Source organism: Monodon monoceros, unplaced genomic scaffold (assembly GCF_005190385.1).
Source record: "Monodon monoceros isolate NGI ecotype Baffin Bay Population unplaced genomic scaffold, NGI_Narwhal_1 Super_Scaffold_21, whole genome shotgun sequence".
Classification (NCBI taxonomy): Eukaryota; Metazoa; Chordata; class Mammalia; order Artiodactyla; family Monodontidae; genus Monodon; species Monodon monoceros.
In genome coordinates this window covers 71,315,880-71,335,694 of record NW_021703778.1, presented here as the reverse complement: position 1 = coordinate 71,335,694, position 19,815 = coordinate 71,315,880, and the positions used below count along the sequence as shown (strand labels likewise).

The following is a 19,815-nucleotide window of genomic DNA, read 5'->3' as shown; positions in this document are numbered from 1 at the left end:
AGGGGAGCTGGCACAGCCTTTCCCTCCAGGGCCGGCTGAAAGCAGAGCCCTGGGTCCCAATACCTTTCCTTCCCCTCGAGAAAGACGTGGGGCTTCACCTGCAGAACGCGGCCGGAGCGGGGCTCGATCACACGCAGTTTCTTGTCCTTGCACGTGGTGGTAAGCAGGCTGCCGTCAGTGTTGAAGGACATGCAGAGGATCACGTCCGAGTGGCAGTCTATCATCTTCACCGGTTCGCCCACGTCCAGGTTCCAGATGAGGACCTGGGAGGGCGGATACACAGGAGGCGGGCTCAGCCCTGCTGCTGCTGGCACGGGGTGGCTGTCCCCAGTCTGCACCCGATGGCCCTGGGAGAGACGCCCCATGCGGGGTTGGATGTGCTGGGATGCGGGATGGTGTCGGTGGGTTCTATATCAAAGGCTGATGTGTCCCTGTCACACAAATCCACAACTATCCTCGGGCAGATCCCAGCCCCAGCCTGGGCTCAGTTTCTGCTTCTAGCAAGAAGGGTGAGTGTTCCTGGCCAGGTTCCACTGGCTGGCACACCTCTTTTGAGGGCACGCCTGGGGGTAGGGGCTGGGGCTCCATTCTCCCCACCAGCAGCTTTGGATGCTTCTTTTTCCTACTAGGAGGGCAGCAGCCACTTCTTGGTTAAGAAGTGGCCAGGCAGAGAGTGTGGGCACGGAGTGGGCATTCTTCTCCAATGTATCAGTGCCGGAGAAGGCAGTAAAGATGCCTCCAGGGCTTCCCTGGTGGCGCAGTGGTTGAGAGTCCGCCTGCCAATGCAGGGGACACGGGTTCGTGCCCCGGCCCGGGAGGATCCCACGTGCCGCGGAGCGGCTGGGCCCGTGAGCCATGGCCGCTGAGCCTGCGCGTCCGGAGCCTGTGCTCCGCAACGGGAGAGGCCACAACAGTGAGAGGCCCGCGTACCACAAAAAAAAAAAAAAAAAAAGATGCCTCCAGCCTCTGTGAACCCCAGGAATGACGGGCGCACAGAAGATGCTCAGCTGTGTTGTTGAATGAGCGAATGAATGGATGTGACAATACTGGTTAACAGGCTCGGGAAAGTAACAGTGCTCCCTACAGGCCCCCCAAAGTGCCTTTCTCTCTCCCTCCACTTCCCCGCCGAGTCGGCTCTGGCCACAGTGCCCACCGGCTGCCCACCTTGTAGTCGTAGCCAGCACTGAACAGGATGTTGTTGGTGGTAGGGTGCCACTCGACCAGCCCCACGCGCCGGCTGTGCCCATGCAGCTCCAGAAGAGCCTCCGTCATGTTCCGCTTCAGCCCGCCCTCGGGGATCTCCCAGATCCGCACCTGCAGAGGGGAAGGAGGGCCTCGGCTGGCTGGGCAGGGCCAGGAGAAGCCCCTGCTGCCCTCTTCCTCAGACACCAGGCTTTCGGAGATCTGCCTAGTAAGGTATCTCCTGGCCAGGGTGGTGGGCAGAGCCCGACTGAGGCCTGGGCGAGGAGGTTGCAGGGTGTGGCTAGAGAGAAAAGAGACCATCTCCTCTGTGCCTTTGGGAGGGTTTTCTCCAATTAGTCTCTGCAGACCTTGGCGACTGTGCTTACTGGCATATCGTGATTGTTATTGTCTAGCCAGGCCCAGAGGATCACACATGGAGCAGCTTTTAGCAAGTGCTGTATTCAAAGCCTATCTCTGCTTCCCTTCCACACCTTTGTAATAGTGCCTTCAGCCCCAGCGCCTCTGTTTGTACCACATGGCCTGTCCCTCACTCTGTTCCCCACCCGGGATGGACACCTGAGCAGAGGGAAACCCATCTGGGAGACTGGGAGGCCCAGAGTCTCTCCTGAAAGATGATGAACCGAGGGGCAGAGACCGATGAGATGCTGGAGCCTGAGCCGGAAGGATGCAGAGCCTGGATGCAGCTATTATCAGTCTTATGGGTGCTGATAAAGAAGCAAAGAAGAGAGAGGAGGGTGCAACTCATGGAGAGAAGCAGAGAGAAGCAATCACGCAGCCCTGGATAGAGAGAAACAGCAATTTCTCTGCAATCTTTGAATAACCCCCTGATTATTTACATCAACGCTGGTAGGCTTCTGTTTCTCAAGCCAAGCACACCCTGCAAGTTTCAACTGTTTCATCTATAAATGGAGCGGGGCGGGGGGAGTCTTTGCCTTGCCTGGTCTACTGGCAGAATAAAATAAGATAGTGGTTGTAAGAGTTTGTAAACTATAAAGTGCTCTAAAGACCTATGGAATTATAGTTCTTGTTATAATTGTTATCATCATCATTAATGCTATTTATTATGATCTAACTGGGTGGAGAAGAAAAAGCACATGTGACTATAGCTTAGGACACCTTTAACACAAACGTTTAGAAAATCTGAACTCCACCCTTGCCAGTAAGGAGAAAAACAGGGAAGACAGCTTTGAGATACCATTTATAATCTTCTAAAATAGCCAACTGAAAGAAAAAAATAAAACCAGTATGGACAAGATTATACGGGAACTTATAGATTCAGTTGGTGTTGGTGGTATTACAAATCAGAGAAACTCTGTTTTGGAAGCAATTCGGCAATCTTTAGTAGGAACCATAGAGACATTTGTATTATATTCCTTGATCTAGTAATTTCACTCTTAACATTCAAAATAAGCCCAAATCTCCACGCATGAAGATGTTCATTGCAATACAGAAAATTCAGAAATACTCCAAGTGACCAACATTAGGGCAACAATTTAATATGTCACAGCAATATGGACTATTAGCCACTTGACGATAATTCTGAAGGCTATGAATAAAGAGGAAAAACATGCTAAAGAAAGCCAAAGGCAGTCCCGAAGACAGGGCAGCAAGGCTGGGAACCGGGGATACCTCTAAGGGAATTCCCTTGTGGGTTTCCCTTCTTGGTGCTTTACCCTCAGACTGTAGAAATGAGTATTTCCCACATGTTATGTTCCCCCGAAGACCCAGCTCGGCACATGTAGACCATGGGAGGCTCCAGGTCCAGTCAAGGATTAGGGGTCGCCCTTAGGAGTACCATTCTCAGTTTCAAAAACATACTTGAGAAAAAGTTTATAATTAGGGGACAGTTTGAGGTTTTCCTGTCGTCATTGAATCATCTCCTGTGGTTGCTCCAGCTCTCCAGGAAAGCCCAACACTCACATAAGCCTGCATGGTGGCAGGAGCCTGGGGGAGGGAGGTGATGGAAAGGGGGCCCAGCATGCCCTACGGTCTTTCCCCGACAGCCCTGTGCAAGGGTCTTCTGAGATGAGGTCTCGTCTGGAAATGGCAGGGAGGGTGGAGTGCAGACCAAGGTAGATGACTCAGTAGTCACCAATAAGACACTCATTCTTCTTGTCCCCAAATGTTCCAGAGGAAGGTGACCCTTGAAGAGTGGAGACTAATGCTTGTGTTACACACACACACACACACACACACATCATACATACAATACCTCCCCCATCCTCCGCATTTCTTTCTTTTTTACCCAAAGGTATGCTATGATACATGTGCTTCTGCAACTTGCTTTTCTCATGTAACTAGTGCTAGTGGGCATTTTTCCACACCACTACACATGGCTCTACCTTATCTTTTTAAGTGGCCAGAGGGACAGCTGTTATGTGGCCATGCCGTGATGGATTTAATCAACTTCTGTTAATGGACACCTGGGCTCTGCCCATTTTTTTTCATTGTTACAATTCATTCTATGATGATCAGGCCTGTCATACAAGTTTGTGCATGGCTGTGAGTATTCCTGTAGGACACATGCCTTGAAGTGTTTCGCTTTTTTAGTTACTATAAAATTGTCCTCAAAAGCTGTCCCAGGGACTTCTCTGGTGGCGCAGTGGTTAAGAATCCCCTTGCCAGTGCAGGGGACACGGGTTCGAGCCCTGGTCCGGGAAGATCCCACATGCCACGGAGCAACTAAGCCCGTGCGCACAACTACTGAGCCCATGCAGCTAGAGCGCCTAGAGCCTGTGCTCTGCAACAAGAGAAACCACCACGCAATGAGAAGCCTGCTCACTGCAACTAGAGAAAGCCTGCACGCAGCAATGAAGACCCAACGCAGCCAAAAAAAAAAAATAATAATTTAATTAAAAAAAAAAAAGCTGTCCCAGTTTTTACCAGCAGAGTCTGAGAGTGTTTCTTTACCCATGTCTCTAAAACTATACCTTCGAAAACAGGTTTCTGCCCATCAGATCAAAAATGCCATCTCCCTGTTGTTTGGATTTGCATGTCTTTGATTCTTAGAAATACCAGGCATCTTTTTCCGTGTTGATAGGCTACCCTTGTTTACACTTGAGCAGGAAGCCTGAGATGCTTTCAGGGTCAAGAGGACGAAACTTGAAGGAGCAGAAAGGCAGGCCAGCGTGGAGGCATTTGGGGGCAAAGGATCTTGTCTATGGCCAGACAAGTACATACACACGCGAACCCATGTCATTCAGTGTGTAAGTGTTGATTAGGAAGGGGAGAAAATCTGGCCTTTGAGAAAATCTTTGAAACCGAAAGTTGAGTCTCATTCATTCCACTCACACCTCTTATGAGCCAGGCCGTGGGACAATGAGGCACTGGGAGGGGCGCTGAGCTTGCCCCATAGCCTGCTCCTGAGCGCACATGGCAGAGAACCTACAGGAGCACAGAGCTGGGGGCCCTGAATCCAGTCTTGGGGGTGACGGGGTGGGAGGGTCAGGAGGCACAGTGTTATTAGAAGAGGGGATGTGAACCACATTTGAAAAGACAGGCTGGGAATGTGGGGAAGGATGAGACAGAAAAATGACCCCGTGTGTGGGTTCAGGCACACTGGGCAGAGAAGCCGCAGGAGGGTCAGCCCGGCTGGTGTGGGGCAGGGGGGGGCCAGAGGCCATGTGTGTCATCCCTGGTTATCGACGTCCCAAGGAATCCTGCTCCGGCTGAGGCTCAGAAGGAAGCCTTTTTCCAGAACAGCCTAATTCCCGAGGAGCCAGCTAATGGAGGCATCCCTGGATGGCATCACGTGCAGGGTAAGGTAGAGAGACACGGGGGAAGCTGTGAAGGGCGGGTCCACTCAGGCTCTAATCCCATTGACCAGCTGGATGACCTTGGACAAGACAGTTAACCTCTCTGAGGTTCAGGATCCTCATCCAGATGATGAATTGAGAGGCATGTACCTTTTAGAGGTGTGTGGGTTGAGCTAAACTGAGCTTCAGGGTCCTTGTGAGTCTGAGGCTTTCTAGCCATAGGAGCTGATTTGTTGGCGTGACAGCTCTGCCTAGGAACCGAGGGGCTAAGCCAAGCGGATGGAGAGGGCAGGCACTGTCTGTGACCAGGCTCAGCCCCCGGACTGGCGCCAAGTCCAGAGGAATGAAGGGCTGCAGGGGGGAAGCCAAGAGCTGTTTTCACCAAGAACTGCTAGACTTGGGTCTCAAATGGAAAATGTCCCACAGAGGAGAGAGGCGTCTTGCCTCATAACTCCATTTGATTCCAGCCACTTCTCTCCCTGGGCCCCAGTTTTCTCTTCTGCACACTGAGACAGTATTAATCTTCCAAACTTCTCTGCTTTTGACATCATTGAATGTTATCACCGGGGGGGAAGAGACTAGCTCCGTTTGATCCACCACTACAGCTAACAGTTGGCAGCACGCACGACAGGAGCTCAGAGGAGGAGCTGCAGTTCACAGTGGGCCTAAGTAGCTGGAAAAGGAATTCCAGTCCCTAAATATTCAAGGGATTTGCTGGGAACAAAGAGTGGATGGGTGTGGGAGGAGCGCTATAGATCTGTTCAGAGGTTGCTCTCAGAGAGGTTACTTCAATTCAACAGGAAACCAAATAGAGTCTGCCAAACGGGATTTCTGGAAGGAAGGGGAGGGGAGAACTGGTAAAAGCGCTTTCTCCAGCAAGCCAGCTGTGCCTGGGACTGTCCCTTTCATAGGTCCCTGGGTCAGAGCCCTGTTTAGTTAAATTCAGTTCCAATCAATCCAATGAAATATGCCTACCCCCCTCCCCCGCCCCGGTCACACCGTTGGCCACCGGGGGCCAGTCCTTGGTCTCAAGTAGCTCACAGTCTTGTGGGGTTGACAGCAGACACGTGCAGACAAGGCTAAGCCAAGGCGGCTGAAAGGGACAGTTTATAAAGCTGCAAAACCAAGTGTCCCTGTGCATGGGTGAGGGAGCAGCTGGGTCAAGGAAGTGAGAGCTTTGTGGCCTTACAAGCTCCATTCGAATCCAGGCTCTGACCTTATCGGCTGTGAGACCTCAGCCAACTTATTAGCCTCTCTGAACGTCAGTCTTGCCAACTGTAAGAACAATTACACCTACGTTACAGCTGTTATGAAGACTAGATATATACCCTACGAAGCAGATTACTAAGCACCCTTAGTAATACTTAACAATGCGTGCTTGGTATTAATTAAGGATTATATACAAGTCTTAGATAGGTCAGATTTTAGATGTGATTTCTATTTTTCATCTGTGCTTTGTGGCCCCCTGTGTAGGCAATGAATGTGGTATGAAGTCTGTCTCCATTTTATGGAATGCAAATACATTTCCTCTTTAAAATTATTATGTGATTAGGAAGGTGTCTGGCTGGGTCTCTCTGCTTTCTGATACATTGAGGATTGTGGCTGCTAGTGACTTAGGGCCAGGGCCTAGTGAGGGCCTACTCAGCCCCTCTGACAACACTGTTCTAAGGGAAAGAATGCTATGGTTAGGGGAATTGCTTGTTACACAGCTACAGCAAACAAGCTACTTATTGTCTGTATCTGATGTATAGGAGCTAAGACAAGGAGTTGGAGTTCACAGTGGTCCTAAGTAGCTGGGTAAAGCTATGGATTCCAACTCCTTAGTATTTACTTCAAAAACAACCCCGTTTGGAGTAGTGCGGGGAGGAACAGGCAAGTATAAGATATGGTTACTACCCTCTGATGGCATCCAATTTAGCTGTACTACATTACACTGCCATTGGTCCTAGGATTTCCATCCAACAAATCCACAGAAACACTGCCTGGGGCTGAGATCAGAGCAACTCTCATGTCTCTTCTGCAGCGAGAAGAAAGAAACCGTGAGGGTCTCACCCAGAGGGTCTTGGAACTCCCACCTCCTCATTTCTTGCCAACTATTCTGTTTACTACTAGAAACTGAGTTTACCGTCACTCACCCGAACAAGAGGTAGAACCTCAAAGTCTACCTTAATGTTATCTTCTGACCACTTAACTGTTTCCCAACATGGGAAACAAATCACCCCTAAGAGAGGGAGGTGAGAGAGGCCACCTGAGGGCCCAGAAGGAAGCCCAATTGAGCACCTACTGCTGAGAGTCTTGTGAGGTACCTGCCAGCAGATTAAATGAAATGGTAAATGTGAGGCTGGACACATGAAAGGATATGTGCTACCTATTATTATTACTATTATCATTAATGACTATTCTTACACAGGTAAGGAAACGAGGCACAGAGAGGTTAGGAAACTTGCCCAGGTTGCACAGCCAGGAAGTGGGGAGCTGGGATTCAAACTCAGGATTTGAATCAGGCAAACTGCCCTGTTTCTCTCTTCTGAACCCCTGCCCCTGCCCAATCCCTTCCTTCTTCCCTGGATGGACTCTGACAGCCTGGAGAGGGCATGGTCTGTCTTTCTGCTCATCTGTTCCAAAAAAGAGGTGCCACTCCCTGGCCTCAAGAATCTAAAAATTACCCCATTTGGGTCACAGACAACCTTCAAGGCCTCCCACTGATGGTCAACTCCTCCATACACGGGTGGGGTCTCTAAATTCACTGCCCTATCTCTAGGGTGAGGAACAGTGCCTGGAATATAATAGGCACCTAAGACATACTTGTTCAATGAACAAACCAGCGGAAGAAGCTGAGAAGCCCAGAAACTTTCTGACCATTAGCAGATTCAGCAATGAGTCACGTGTAAGGAAGCAGGCTAGCCCTTGCTCTGGCGGGTGGCGAGCTAGATAGATGGCAAATCACCCCTTTAGTTCTGAATGGGAAGGCAGACCTGGTGGGGATTTCTTTCCTACATTTTAAGGCTTAGCATTCAGCTTAGTCTTTTTTTGGAAACCAGTGATGGAAGGGCCTATTTGGGGCCTCAAGAAGCAAAGAGTGAGATACAGTGGAATGAGCACTGTGTCTCTCTCTACCAACCCTCTGGCCAGCCCTCACCGGGGCAGGTTATCTAAACTCTTTGGTCCCCACATCAATGGTTATGGAGTTTTTAGTAGCCAAGAAACACTATATTCATTTTGTTCTCATGATAAGCCCAATATGGTCCCCATTTTATAGCAGGACTATTTCAAGATCACAGACACGGGAAGTGGCAGGGCCAGGATTTGAACCTAGGCTATGGCCTCCTGAGCCTGGCTGCCTAACGACTGAGCCACACCTGTGCACTGGTAGTGTCTCTGCAGCTGCCAAGTGCATTGGTAAGGCCTCTCGGGGCTGCTGTCCTTCCATCTCTAAAAGGAGTGTGTTGCTCCCTTTCACCTCAGAGAGGTATTGGTTCTCAAACTCGTGTGTGCGTGTGTGTGTGTGTGTGTGTAGGAGCAGGGTGGTGGGTGGCTTCTGGCTGCTTCCAGCAGGCTTCTCATCCTGCCCCAGCCCACCCCCAGGTTCTTTGGGGAGGAGCATCACCTGGGGGGTGAGGGCAGCTGCTGGATGGAGAAGCAGAGGAATAGAAGGGAAAGGAAGGATGCTGAGCCTGGGAGAGGGGCCTGCCTCCCTCCTCCTCCTCCCTCTGGGATCACTCTCTCCTCTCCCTGAGATGTCAGAAACCTCTCTCTGTGGCTGCTGGAGAAGGGCTGGGAGCACGAGGCTTGGAAACCCATACTGCCCTTCCCTACCGCCTGCCAGCCGCCCTCCCTAGCTGCGGCAGAAGCTATAAAAAGCACAGCCCTTCAACAATAGGTGACATCACCCAGCGGCGGAAAGAACTGGATTCTGCCAGATGCCAGGGAGAGTTACAGCCCCCATCTCTCCCTCAGGATGGAAGCCCCTTGGGAAAGGGCTTGGGTATGTTCCGTTGGCTCCCTGGAAGGATGGGGTTAGACTCCTGAGGACCTCCTCACGCTGTCGGGGAGGGGAGGCTGGGGGGAGGGGAGGCTGATCCTGAGGGACATGGGGGATGGACATCACTGGACATTTTTCAACGGATGGGGATATGGAAGAGGAGCTGGGAGGGGGTGGGGGCTGGCTAGATCCATCCCTTCAGTGTCCTCTGAATGTTGTGAGACAAGTAGAGGGCGGGGGAAGGGTGGCAGTGGGTGTGCAGGGCCTGCTGGGATACGTGGGCCTGGCGTGCTGCGAACGGCATCTCTCTGGGCCCCTTCAGTCTGATTCCCTCCCTAGCCCTGGTGTGTATCACAGTGCCTGGCGCACAGTAGGTGTGCTGACTGACCTCTTAACCTTGGTTCTGGGTGTCACGTCTGAGGTGCAGTAAGTTGACCGTGTGGTCTGCAGAGGCTCGAGGGAGGCCTGCCCGTGGAGGGGGCTTTGGCAGAGGCGGGAAGGTCAGTCAGAGTGGTCCTGGCAGCGCTGACTGGCCTCCTCGCCCCACCTTGGGGGCCGCTGGTCCTCTGCCTTTACAGCTCCCCTCCCAGGACCTGGGTGAGAATGCCCGGCTCCATGTGCTCTCGGTGCTCCACAAGGGCTTTGCACAGAGAGCACGCTGAGATCGAAACACTGAGTGTTGGATGGATCTGAACTGTCAGCCCTTCCAGACTCTGAGCCTCAGTTTCCTCACTTAAAACTAGGGCTGTGAGTAGGTGCTCAGGGTGCTGGCTGGGAGTCAGGAGACCTGGGTTCCAGCCCTGTCTGGGATGTGACTCCCTGTGTGACCTTGGGCAGGGGCTTCCCCTGGGCCCTCAGTGTGCCCTTCTCCAGGAGGGGCATGGTTCCAGCCTCGGGGTGTCAGGGGGTGCTGACTCCAATGCCAAGATCCTTGGCCCTGAGGCTGGGGAGGGGTGGAGACCTGAGGGGCAAAGCGAGGGTTTGTGAGCGGCTGCTTCTAGGCAGCTGGACTGGCACCCAGAGCAAGAGCTTAGATCCTCGCTGACCTGTGACGTCATCCCCTTCTCTCTGGATCAGTGGCTCTGGGCCATCCTCTCTCTCCCTGTGCCCCTAAGCCCGGTGTCCTTTCTCTTTACACCGACATGTACCCGAGCCATACCCTTCTCTTGGGTGCTCCCCTTCTCTCTGCTGAGCCATATTCCAGCATTTGCCCAGCGTGCCTGGGCTCCACTTCCTCCACAGAGCCCCTGTGACCACCCCCCAGCCCCTTCCCTGACCCCCAGAGCGTGCAGTGTCTCCACACTGCATACGTGGTGTCCTGGCTCATGTTCGGATGGCTTGAGAAGCACAAGTCTCACTTCAAAGTTCAGCTGCTCACCCTGGTGTCCCAAGCCTTCTCTCTCTGCTCCCAACCTCCCTTTGCAGCCACCCCTCCTGCCCATTCCCCTCCCTGGTCACCACCCCAGGACCCCAGCCACACCAGATGACCCCGTCTCCCAAGCACACCATATGAACTCTGCTATCGTCAGAATGTTTGTCTTGCGCCCAAATTCATATGTTGAAATCCTAACCCCCAAAGCTGATGGTATTAGGAGGTGGGGCCTTTGGGGGTGGGCAATAGGTCATGAGGGTGGGGCCCTCATGAATGGGATTAGTGACCTTATAAAAGACACCCCCACAGAGCTCCACCCCCTCCACTATATGAGGACACAATGAGAAGAGAGCCCTTACCCGACCATGGTGTACACTGATCTCAGACTTCCAGCCTCCAGAACCATGAGCAATACATTTCTGTTGTTTAAAAGCCACTCAGTCTGTGGTACTTAGTTATAGCAGCCCAAGTGGACAGAGACATACTCCCTCCAGGCCTTTGCCTATGTCCTTTCCCTGGGCCTCCTAGAACATTTTCTCTGCTGTCAAAGTCCTGCTTCTCCAGGGTCTATTCAGCCCTCTAACCCCCTCTACCCTGCCTGTACCTCGGCCAAAAGTAATTCCTCTCTCCTCCCTGTGCACACAGTGCTCTGTTAGACCTTGTGTGGATGCAACGACTTCACTCTGTATCCTGAGACCAGCAGGCACAGTGCTAGGCACAGACCTCCCATCCTCATAGCAACTGCCTCAGGGACGTACCAGTATTATTGCTATAAAAAGAGGAGCAACACTGAGGCTCAGAGAGGGTACATAACATGCCCTTGGTCACCCAGCTAGTAAATGGTGAAGCTGAGATTCAATTCCAGGTCCAGCAGAGTCCACAGTCAAGCTGTCATTGAAGCCAGCATCCTAGGCAGGCACACTGTGGTCCAATGTGTGTGAAGCTGAAGAGAGCTGCTTGGCTCGTGCAGTCAGGGCCGGGCCCTATGCTTTTCTTGAGCACACAGCATGGGCGTCTGGTTTATTAGCTTGGGTCCTGGAGGACGCGGCGCCTGACTCAGGTGAAATAAGGTACTGAGCTAGAACCCGGCAGGGCCATCAGGGCGAGTGACCCCTCCCACCCTCGCCCTGATTCAGGAAGTTCAGACCTGAGGTGGAGCCAGGACAGCCAGCAACTCTGAGAGCCCAGCCTAACCTGTCCCCCCACACCCAGATGGACACTGCCCTTCTCCTTCCCAGCTGGCTCCCCGGTGAAATACGAGACACCGGGAGGGGCCTGAGGCTTCCAACACGGACTCTCTGTATTCGTGTCATCACAAGACTTCATAGATCAGGAAGAGCGTGGGCTCTGGGGCCAGCAGTCCTCCTCTCCTCTCTAGTTCTGTGACCTGACCCCAGCCCTCAGCTTGGGGTGGCAATGCCTGTCGCACATGGTGTCAATGAGGGCTAATGGCACATAGAGTGTCCAGCCCAGAGTGGCTGGAAAAGTCAGTGTAAGGCAGCCCTGAGTTTCAGGGGTGTTTGCTCTTCAATGACTAGTGACAGTGGCTCAACACTTCAGCACAGGCAGGGACGGAGCGGGCTGTGGTCGCTGATACTCCTTGGACTCCCTGCACCCAGGAGAGAACAATGGACAGCACCTCCAAGTGCCCTCTCTCCCACTGAGCCCAGTCCTAACCTATACTGACCACTGAGCTCTCCAGCCCCCACCAACTCCAGCTGCCTCCTTCTCAGCCCAGGAAGCGACCAGTGTCCTCGTTGCCCTCTGGGTTTCCTCACTTGTCCTGGGCTCCATCACCTGTGCTCATCCTCTGGCCTGTCGGTTCTCTGACCCCTGGTCACTGTCTCCGTCTTGTTGAAGAAAGTAGCCAAACCTGATGGGTCGTGCCCATCACAAGTTCTTGCCCTCCCTGCTCACATGGGCCCTGCCCTTGATGCTGCTGCTCTCAGGAATCCTCTTGGGTTGACTCAGGGCTTTGACCTTCAGGAGTGGGTCAAGCCCATTCCCTTAGCCCCTCCCCAGCACTCCCTTTTATTAGGTACTGTACCAGCTGACCTCCTCCATAGCCCCTAATTTATTAACCAATGGAGACTATTTACTGTGAATCTCATTCATTAGTTGGGCTATATCATTCTCTCATGCATTCATTTATCTTTCCATTCTATCCATCTACCCATTCACCTTCATCCAGTCATCTATTCATCCAACCATCCTTCCTCCTTCCATTCAACTATCTATCCATTATCCATCCATTCAGTCTTCTATCCATCAATGTAGTCATCCATCCAAAAATCCATTCATCTAGTCACTCATCTAGCCATCTCTCCATCCATCCATCCATCCATCCATCCATCCATCCATCCATCCATCCATCCATTCCATTGAATACCTACTATGTATTTACCATGTACTAGGCTCTGTGCTGGATGCCTGGGATTCAGAACCAAAAAGGCCATGGCCTCTACCCTCAGGAGCTCTCAGGCTGGTCTGGAAAGACAGGAGACATGAGCTCCAAAGTTCCTTCTAGTTCCAATATCCTGGGAATCTACGACCTGCACCCGGGCTATGCCAGTGGGTACTAGAGAGATGCTTGTGGCCTGTTCTTCCTTCACCCGGGAACACCAGGGGCTGGAGCAGCCCCTCCTCACCAGCTCAGCTGAGGCTCTGAAATCCCCTCTTGCTTCCAGGCTGGGGTGTTGACATTGCTTAAGGGCAATTGAGGAAAGGCATGGGGCCCCTCTCCAGAAACACGGAGCCTGCTGCCAACACCTGACTCTACCTCCACGTATGAAAGTCAGCAGAGCCCGGGGAAAGGGTGGCCAGACAGCGGCTTCACATTTTACTCTCCCTGGATTCTTCAACTCCCCTCTCCAAACTCTCTGCCACCTTTCTTCCCTGTATCTCATCCTTCCCACCTGTTCCCTCTTCCCTTTCCCTCCATCGCCTCTCTGTTCCCTCCTCTTCATTCCCCTTCTCCTGTTTCTTCTCTCTCCCCACTAAGTGGTGGAACACATGATGTTCAAATCCTGGGCCACCATTTTGGGTCCCTGGATAAGTCATGACAATCCTCAGACCAGTGTCCTCCCCTAAAACCGTGGCTCACAGAGGACAAAACTAGATGGTACACTTGCCCAGCCTGCAAGAACAGGGCCTCTTTTCCTCATGGCTCATCCACTTCTTCCCTCTTCCCCCTTCCTCCTTGTCCATAGTATTCTTCCTATCCTTCTCCTTTTGAGACTACAGATGAGTGCCAAATCACACACTTAATCTTTTTTTTTTTCTGATTCTCACCTACAAAGTCAACACCTCCAAATGAAAACATGCTAAAGGTACAAATAGTCCATGGATTCACTCCCTCTGTCCTCTTCCTAACTCCCCATCCTGGGGCTAGCTGGAAGGATGACCAAGAGAACAGAGGAAGGGCAAAGAAGGGAGAAGGAGGGCATTTAGGGAGGAAGACATCCAAGAAGAAGCAGGGAGGTGCCCCCATGCACCCACCCTCCCCACGGAGCACCCCTCCTGCTCACCGACGTGTCCTCCGAGCACGAGGCAATGATGTTGTCGATGAAGGGGTTCCACTTGATGTCCAGCACGTTGCCCTGGTGACCACAGACCTTGGGGTAGTTGGGTTCAATCCTGCCCGTCTGCAGAGAGAGAGACAGAGAGACAGAGAGAGAGACAGAGAGTGAGACAGAGAGAGAGAGAGAAAAGGGAATTAGTTTGATGAACCTGGGGTGACTTGAAAGAAGAGCCTTTATCCTGGGCTTCTATACTGGACGAGAAGGTCCTTGAGGGCCCACTAATGTCTTTGGGTCCCTGCATCCGGCTGAGCCATACTGCTCTGTGGCTGCAGCCTCCCAACACCGAATGGTCATGGGGAGGGTCCCACAGCAGGGTGGTGGGTGGGGCCGTGCGTGTCCACACGACACCTGTGTGCAACTTAGAGAAAGGTGCCCCTTCCTCAAGTAAAAATGTTTAAAGTTAAGATGTAACTATCCACCTGAACGACCAAAGCCTGGTGGGCAGCAGCCCTGGCAGTTACTGGGCCATGTGCCTGTACTCCCCGCTGCCTCTCAGGGCGGGTGACACAGCCAGGTTTGGATCAAGAGGAGGCTCTTTCTTGCTGCTCCGGGAATGAGTGGAGAGGCCTGAATCTCGGGGTCCACCCATACGCTCTCATATGTTATCCTGCCTGGGATGTGAGCGGTGCCATTCCCAGATGTGGCATGCTTGTTCAGTGTGCATCTTAAAACACCTGTACCCAGTGCCCTGTGGCTGAAAGCATAGTCTTTGGAGCCACACAGGCCTGTGCTTGAATCACAGCTCTGCCACTTTTTAGCCCGGTGGCCTTTGGAAAGTCAATGAGCCTCAGTTTCCTCATTTCTTTTTCTTTCTTTCTTTCTTTCTTTTTTTTTTTAAGGCTTCAGCAACTTTATTTTCAGACACATGGATACAAAATCAGCTGGAAAGCTTGAGAGTGCAGCTGTCATGAGAGAGGTTCCTCACTAGTACTGTGAAGATCAAATGAGCTAATGTGCTTAGCAAAGTACTTAGTGTGGAGGTTGTCATCATAGTGAATGCGCAATATACGATACTAGTTATTATCATACAGGTTAGACGACACTTCCTCCAGGAAGTCTCCCCTGATCCCTCAATGGATTAAGAACTCCTCTGTGAGCTCAGGGCATTCTGTGCTTCCCTCTATTACAGGCACCATCATGCAGAATTGCAGTCTGTTTCTATCTGTCTATGAGCAACTGAGGATAGGCTTCCTTGTCTCTGAATCTCCAGCTCCTTACAAGCCTGGCACACAGTGGGTGCTCAGTACATGACTTGAAAGACATCCTGCAGGGGGGATGAAGTCCACAAAAGATGGAACAAAGGGTGTGGGGGTGAGGGGTAGTTCCATGCTTAGTTGTCTATAAAGGCGGCAGGGAAGGGAGGGGAAATTGCAGGCAGAGGCTGTGTCTCCATTCCCAGGTCTTTTTAATATTAGCTTTTTGGGGTGTGGAGGAAATAGGGAGGGTTTTTCCAGTCACTGCCCATCTGCTAACAGTGGTTAGGTGGTCAGAGGCACCTGAGGCAAACCTCACCGTCCTTTAGGTTCCTCAACTGAATAAGGAGGAAGACAACCAGTTTTTGCCAAGCCCCTGCTACACGTGCCTTATATCACTACTTCACCAGTGTGATGGGCAAGAGTTCTTTCAGAGTGTGCATTCTGCCATAACCTCTTCCCCAGCCACTTCTTGCCTGTATATCTATCAGCTCATCTCCGTATCATTTGATTTTTTGTGACACCGCAGTGGCAAGGTGCGTAGAGGAAAAAAAAAAAAACCTAGAGAAAATGGCAGTGGTATGGAGGGTGAGGAATGAGGTAGAGAAAGAGAGAGGCAAAAGGCCTTGGAGGTTGTACTTAGAAGAACTTCACTGACACTGTACACTGGGGGAAATCAGAGAATGGAGGAAAAGGATTGGGGGTGTATTGCTCTCAGTTAAGAATGGGATCCCCTCTGACATTCCATGAGGGATGCAATTCGAATTGGAATATCTTTTCCAATGACTTTTAGGCCGTTGGACTATGTTTCTTTAGTTGAGACTCTGAGCAGAGACCGAGCCACATGTGGCCCTGGGATTTATTAGGGTTACACAGCAGCTTCTTTAACTCTCACAAAACCCTGGGAATTAGGCACGAGGAAATTAAGGCCCAGAAAGGTTAAGCCACTTGCCCAAGGTTACCCAGCTGAAAGCAAAGCTAGGATTCCCACACAGGTATAACCCTCAAAGCTGAGCTGAATCCTGCTTATTGCTAGCCAGCTCCCCTCTCTCCAGCTCTGACGTCCACAGGCAGACAGGCCCTGCATTGTCTGCTTCCACAGCTCACTTGCTCTCTGACAGAGCCTCCTCTCCTTGTATCTGGTCCCAAAGGCTGCCCTGAGTGGTCCCTGAGTAAAGCTGTCTGCATTAAGCTTTCGGCAACCAGGCAGATCTGCATCAGTCAATAGGTGGCCATCAGCTAGCAGCAGCTTCTGGCCAGCAGCCTGCAGGTGATGTCCTGGAGGGACAGGTGAAGCCACATCACTGCAATGTATTCAGAATGGCGAGAGGTCAGGGCCCTGCACCAGGAAGGGAATTAGTAGCGGATGGTCCCGACGTAACGTATCCTTCCAGGTGGACCTCTGTGAATGCCTTCCCCAAAGGGGTGTGTGACGATGATTTTCATCACTGAATCATACTGTTTGCAGCCATGGGAAATGGCTCAAGGGGAGGGACCTCCTTTCAACCTGGCAGCTTTGATTTTCCCATTTTATAGAGCAGAGTTCATATAAAAAATTTTTTTTCTTTGCAGCTTTGTTTGATCTTAGTTTCCTGACCAGGGATTGAACCTGGGCCCATGGCAGTGAAAGTGCTGAGTCCTAACAACTAGACTGCCAAGAAATTCCCAAAATTTTGTTTGAAAGACAAGTTTCATTGCTAAGAAGAAAAGTATGAAAGCCACAGTTTTACAGAGAAATCATGCAACTTTTAAAATGCAATTATTAACTCCAGGAAAAGAGCTGTATAAGAAAGCTAATACAATCATAGTGATAATGACTTGGGTACAATGTTTACATCATGGTAATAACGTAAATCCTGAATATTTATTTAAACACGAGTTGTGCTATAATATACTGGCAAGGCAGAGGTAGGAAAATTGTGTGTGTGTACAGTTAAGAGGGGAGACAGAGCTGGTAGAGAGCCAGATCCCCATCTTCCATAATAGGAAGTCAATAGACAATGTCTAAGATTTAAAAAACCAGACATAGCCGTGAAAGCCTGTAACTAAGAAATACAAGGAGAAGTACAAAAAGACACAGCTCAAAACATTGGAAGCAGCTACCTTTAGGGAGTGGGAAATGAGGGGTGTAGCAAAGTAGGATAGGGATCGAGGGTACAGGCCCTGGTGTGATGGTAAATGTTTAACAACCGGTTTTCCAGGAAAAAAAAAGGCCATGGTTTGGAACATTTGCCAATTTCAGTGGCAAGTGCCCACTATGCCTAACTTCAAGCTACCAAGGTGATATCACCAAAAGTAGAGTTAAAAGAGACTCACAGTAGCTCACCAGATAGTAGTAAAACAGTTAGTAAGGAATAAGTTTTTAACATTAGTACCTCTGTTTTTAACATCATTCATTTAATTGAAAGTTGCATAATTTAATTTTTAATAATGGTCGTGTTTAAAAACTGGGCTGCAAAACTCCTAAAAATTTAACAGTAAGCTCTCATGAGTTGGTATAAGCCAACCCCAGCACCTCCCTTGTAGTGCTATAGGCCTTGCAGTACTATTAGACTTCATGAACTCTGCACAATTATTACTCTGATAGACATAAAAATTAAAGAACAAACCAATAAAGTGCATGTATAGGTGTTCTAAAGGAAGCTTGTTCTGAAATTATTTTTTTCTGAATTTAAATAAATGTGAACAATCCTCTCCCCAGACCCTCCAAATGCCTCTGTTTTCTGTTATACTTTCTGGATAGGGGTGTGACTACAGACCAAATCCGAATCTGGTTCTTAACTGCTACCCAATACTGCCTTCTCATACTTGGGCTCAAGCTAGCACTAGTAGCTATTATTAATATATTAATACAATCAAATTTATATTGATTTACAGATATCATCAAATTTAATCCTCGTAACAGCCCCACCTTACATCTGAGAAAACAGATGTGTAAAGAGTTTCTCAGGAGCAGAGTCAAGGTTTTGCACTGTTTTATAACTTTAGAATCACTGTTGAGATGGTCAGCTCACAGAACTGTCCCAGTGGGAGGCTTCTCAGTGGTCCTGGGGTCTAACCTGCCATCTGGTGTTTGAACCTCAAAGAGAGCTTGAGTCTCAACAGAGCTGGGGCAGAGTCCTTGCTGCATGGGGTGGGGTCGGGATGCCTGTTACACAGCATCTATAATCATTAGGGAGATCTTCATGCTGTTAGGATGGGCCTTATCCTGGAGGCCTCAGAGGACAAATCCAATCCCCCTTCGCTGGGACAGATTTTCAATGTCAAATGTTGGGTGGCAGCTGTTATGTACCCCAAGTCTTCTCAAGGAGGAGCCCAGTGCTGGGGATCAGGCTGCATGTCAAACACAGCTGAGCTGCCAAAGACAGAGTTGAGGGGTGCTGGGACATGACCTCTCAACAGGGTGCAGGGGAGTGAGAAGCATGGCAACTTTCCCACAGATCCATTTGACAGGGTCTCAAAGACTTTTAAAAGGTTCATAGCCTTTGAACAATAACCCCACTTTGGGAATTTATCCCAGTCAACAGGGAAGCATACGAAGACACTCAGTGCCATGTTATTTATAATAGGGAACAATAATAAATGCTCAACAATGTGGCATTGCCAAAATGAATTATAGGACACCAATATAATGGAATATTATGAGGTAATTTAAATCATATTTTCAAAAAATATTTAATGGCATGGGAATTACTCAAGCTCTAATGGTAAGTGAAATAGTCAGAATCAAGTTATATATGCAAAATGATCCTTAGCTATTAAAAGAAAAATACATCAAAAGTTAATAGTGGCAGGACTTCCCTGGTGGCGCAGTGGTTGAGACTCCGTGCTCCCAACGCAGGGGGCCCAGATTTGATTCCTGGTGGGGGAACTGTGTCCCGCATGCATGCTGCAACTGGGAGTTCGCATGCCACAACTGGGGAGCCTGCCTGCCACAACTAAGACCTGGTGCAACCAAAAAATAATAATAATAATAATTAAAAAAAAATTAAGAGTGGCAATCTCTGGCTAGTTGGATATCAGTGGTTTCTAATTCTTCCCCAATGAACATTTACAATTTCTATTAAAGATATAGATGTTATTTAAAACACACACATACACACTCACCATAGTTTTTTATTTTGTTTTTGTTTTTGGTACCCCAGGTGGGAGATGATCACCACAGTTTTGATTGAAAACTATTCCTCTCCGGTTTTGGTCAAACAGATCTTAAAGAAATGAGATGCAGACTGGGGTCGACCAGATTTATGTTCCAGAAGCTTCTGTGGAACACAGATGTCTCTGCTTATATAGGCTTCTTCACTCCCTTATTACGATGCAGACAGTTTAGGGGAAAATAAGATCCTTGAAACTGAATAAAATTATACAACTAATTGAAAATAGGTTTTAGAGTGCGTGTGTGTGGCGTGCGTGTGGGCAGGGCAGGCCAGGCCCTGCCTTGGCGGGTTGGTAGGTGTGGCTCACCCAGCAGGCTGCCAGGGGAACGGCGCGTGCCCTGGGCCTCAGTCCAGGCTTTATCTGAACCCATTGAACTGACTGAGGACGAGATATTTTCAAAACAACCTGCACGACAGCTTCAGCTTCCTACAATTTCCCATGGCTGCAAAGCTGAATTCTGTGCACAGAAGCAAAATGTTTTCTTACCTGGGATATCAGTGTAGTGAGGCAGAAAGAACAGACTTAGCAAGAGGTAGGGTTTCTAGGCCCAGTCCCAATTCACCTCACCAGC

General features: G+C 50.1%; 1 protein-coding gene across 2 annotated transcripts in view; it reads right to left on the bottom strand.

Annotated features, from left to right (window-relative positions):
- CORO2B (coronin 2B) overlaps positions 1 to 19,815 on the bottom strand; it is a 139,802-nt gene that overhangs the window by 13,246 nt on the left and 106,741 nt on the right. For both annotated transcript variants that reach the window (XM_029238734.1, XM_029238733.1), the window contains exons 3-5: positions 13,840 to 13,956; positions 1,165 to 1,314; positions 99 to 263 (exon numbers count right to left, since the gene is read on the bottom strand). In XM_029238734.1, the coding sequence (XP_029094567.1) occupies positions 99 to 263; positions 1,165 to 1,314; positions 13,840 to 13,956 (432 nt within the window). The remainder of the gene's footprint in view (positions 1 to 98; positions 264 to 1,164; positions 1,315 to 13,839; positions 13,957 to 19,815) is intronic.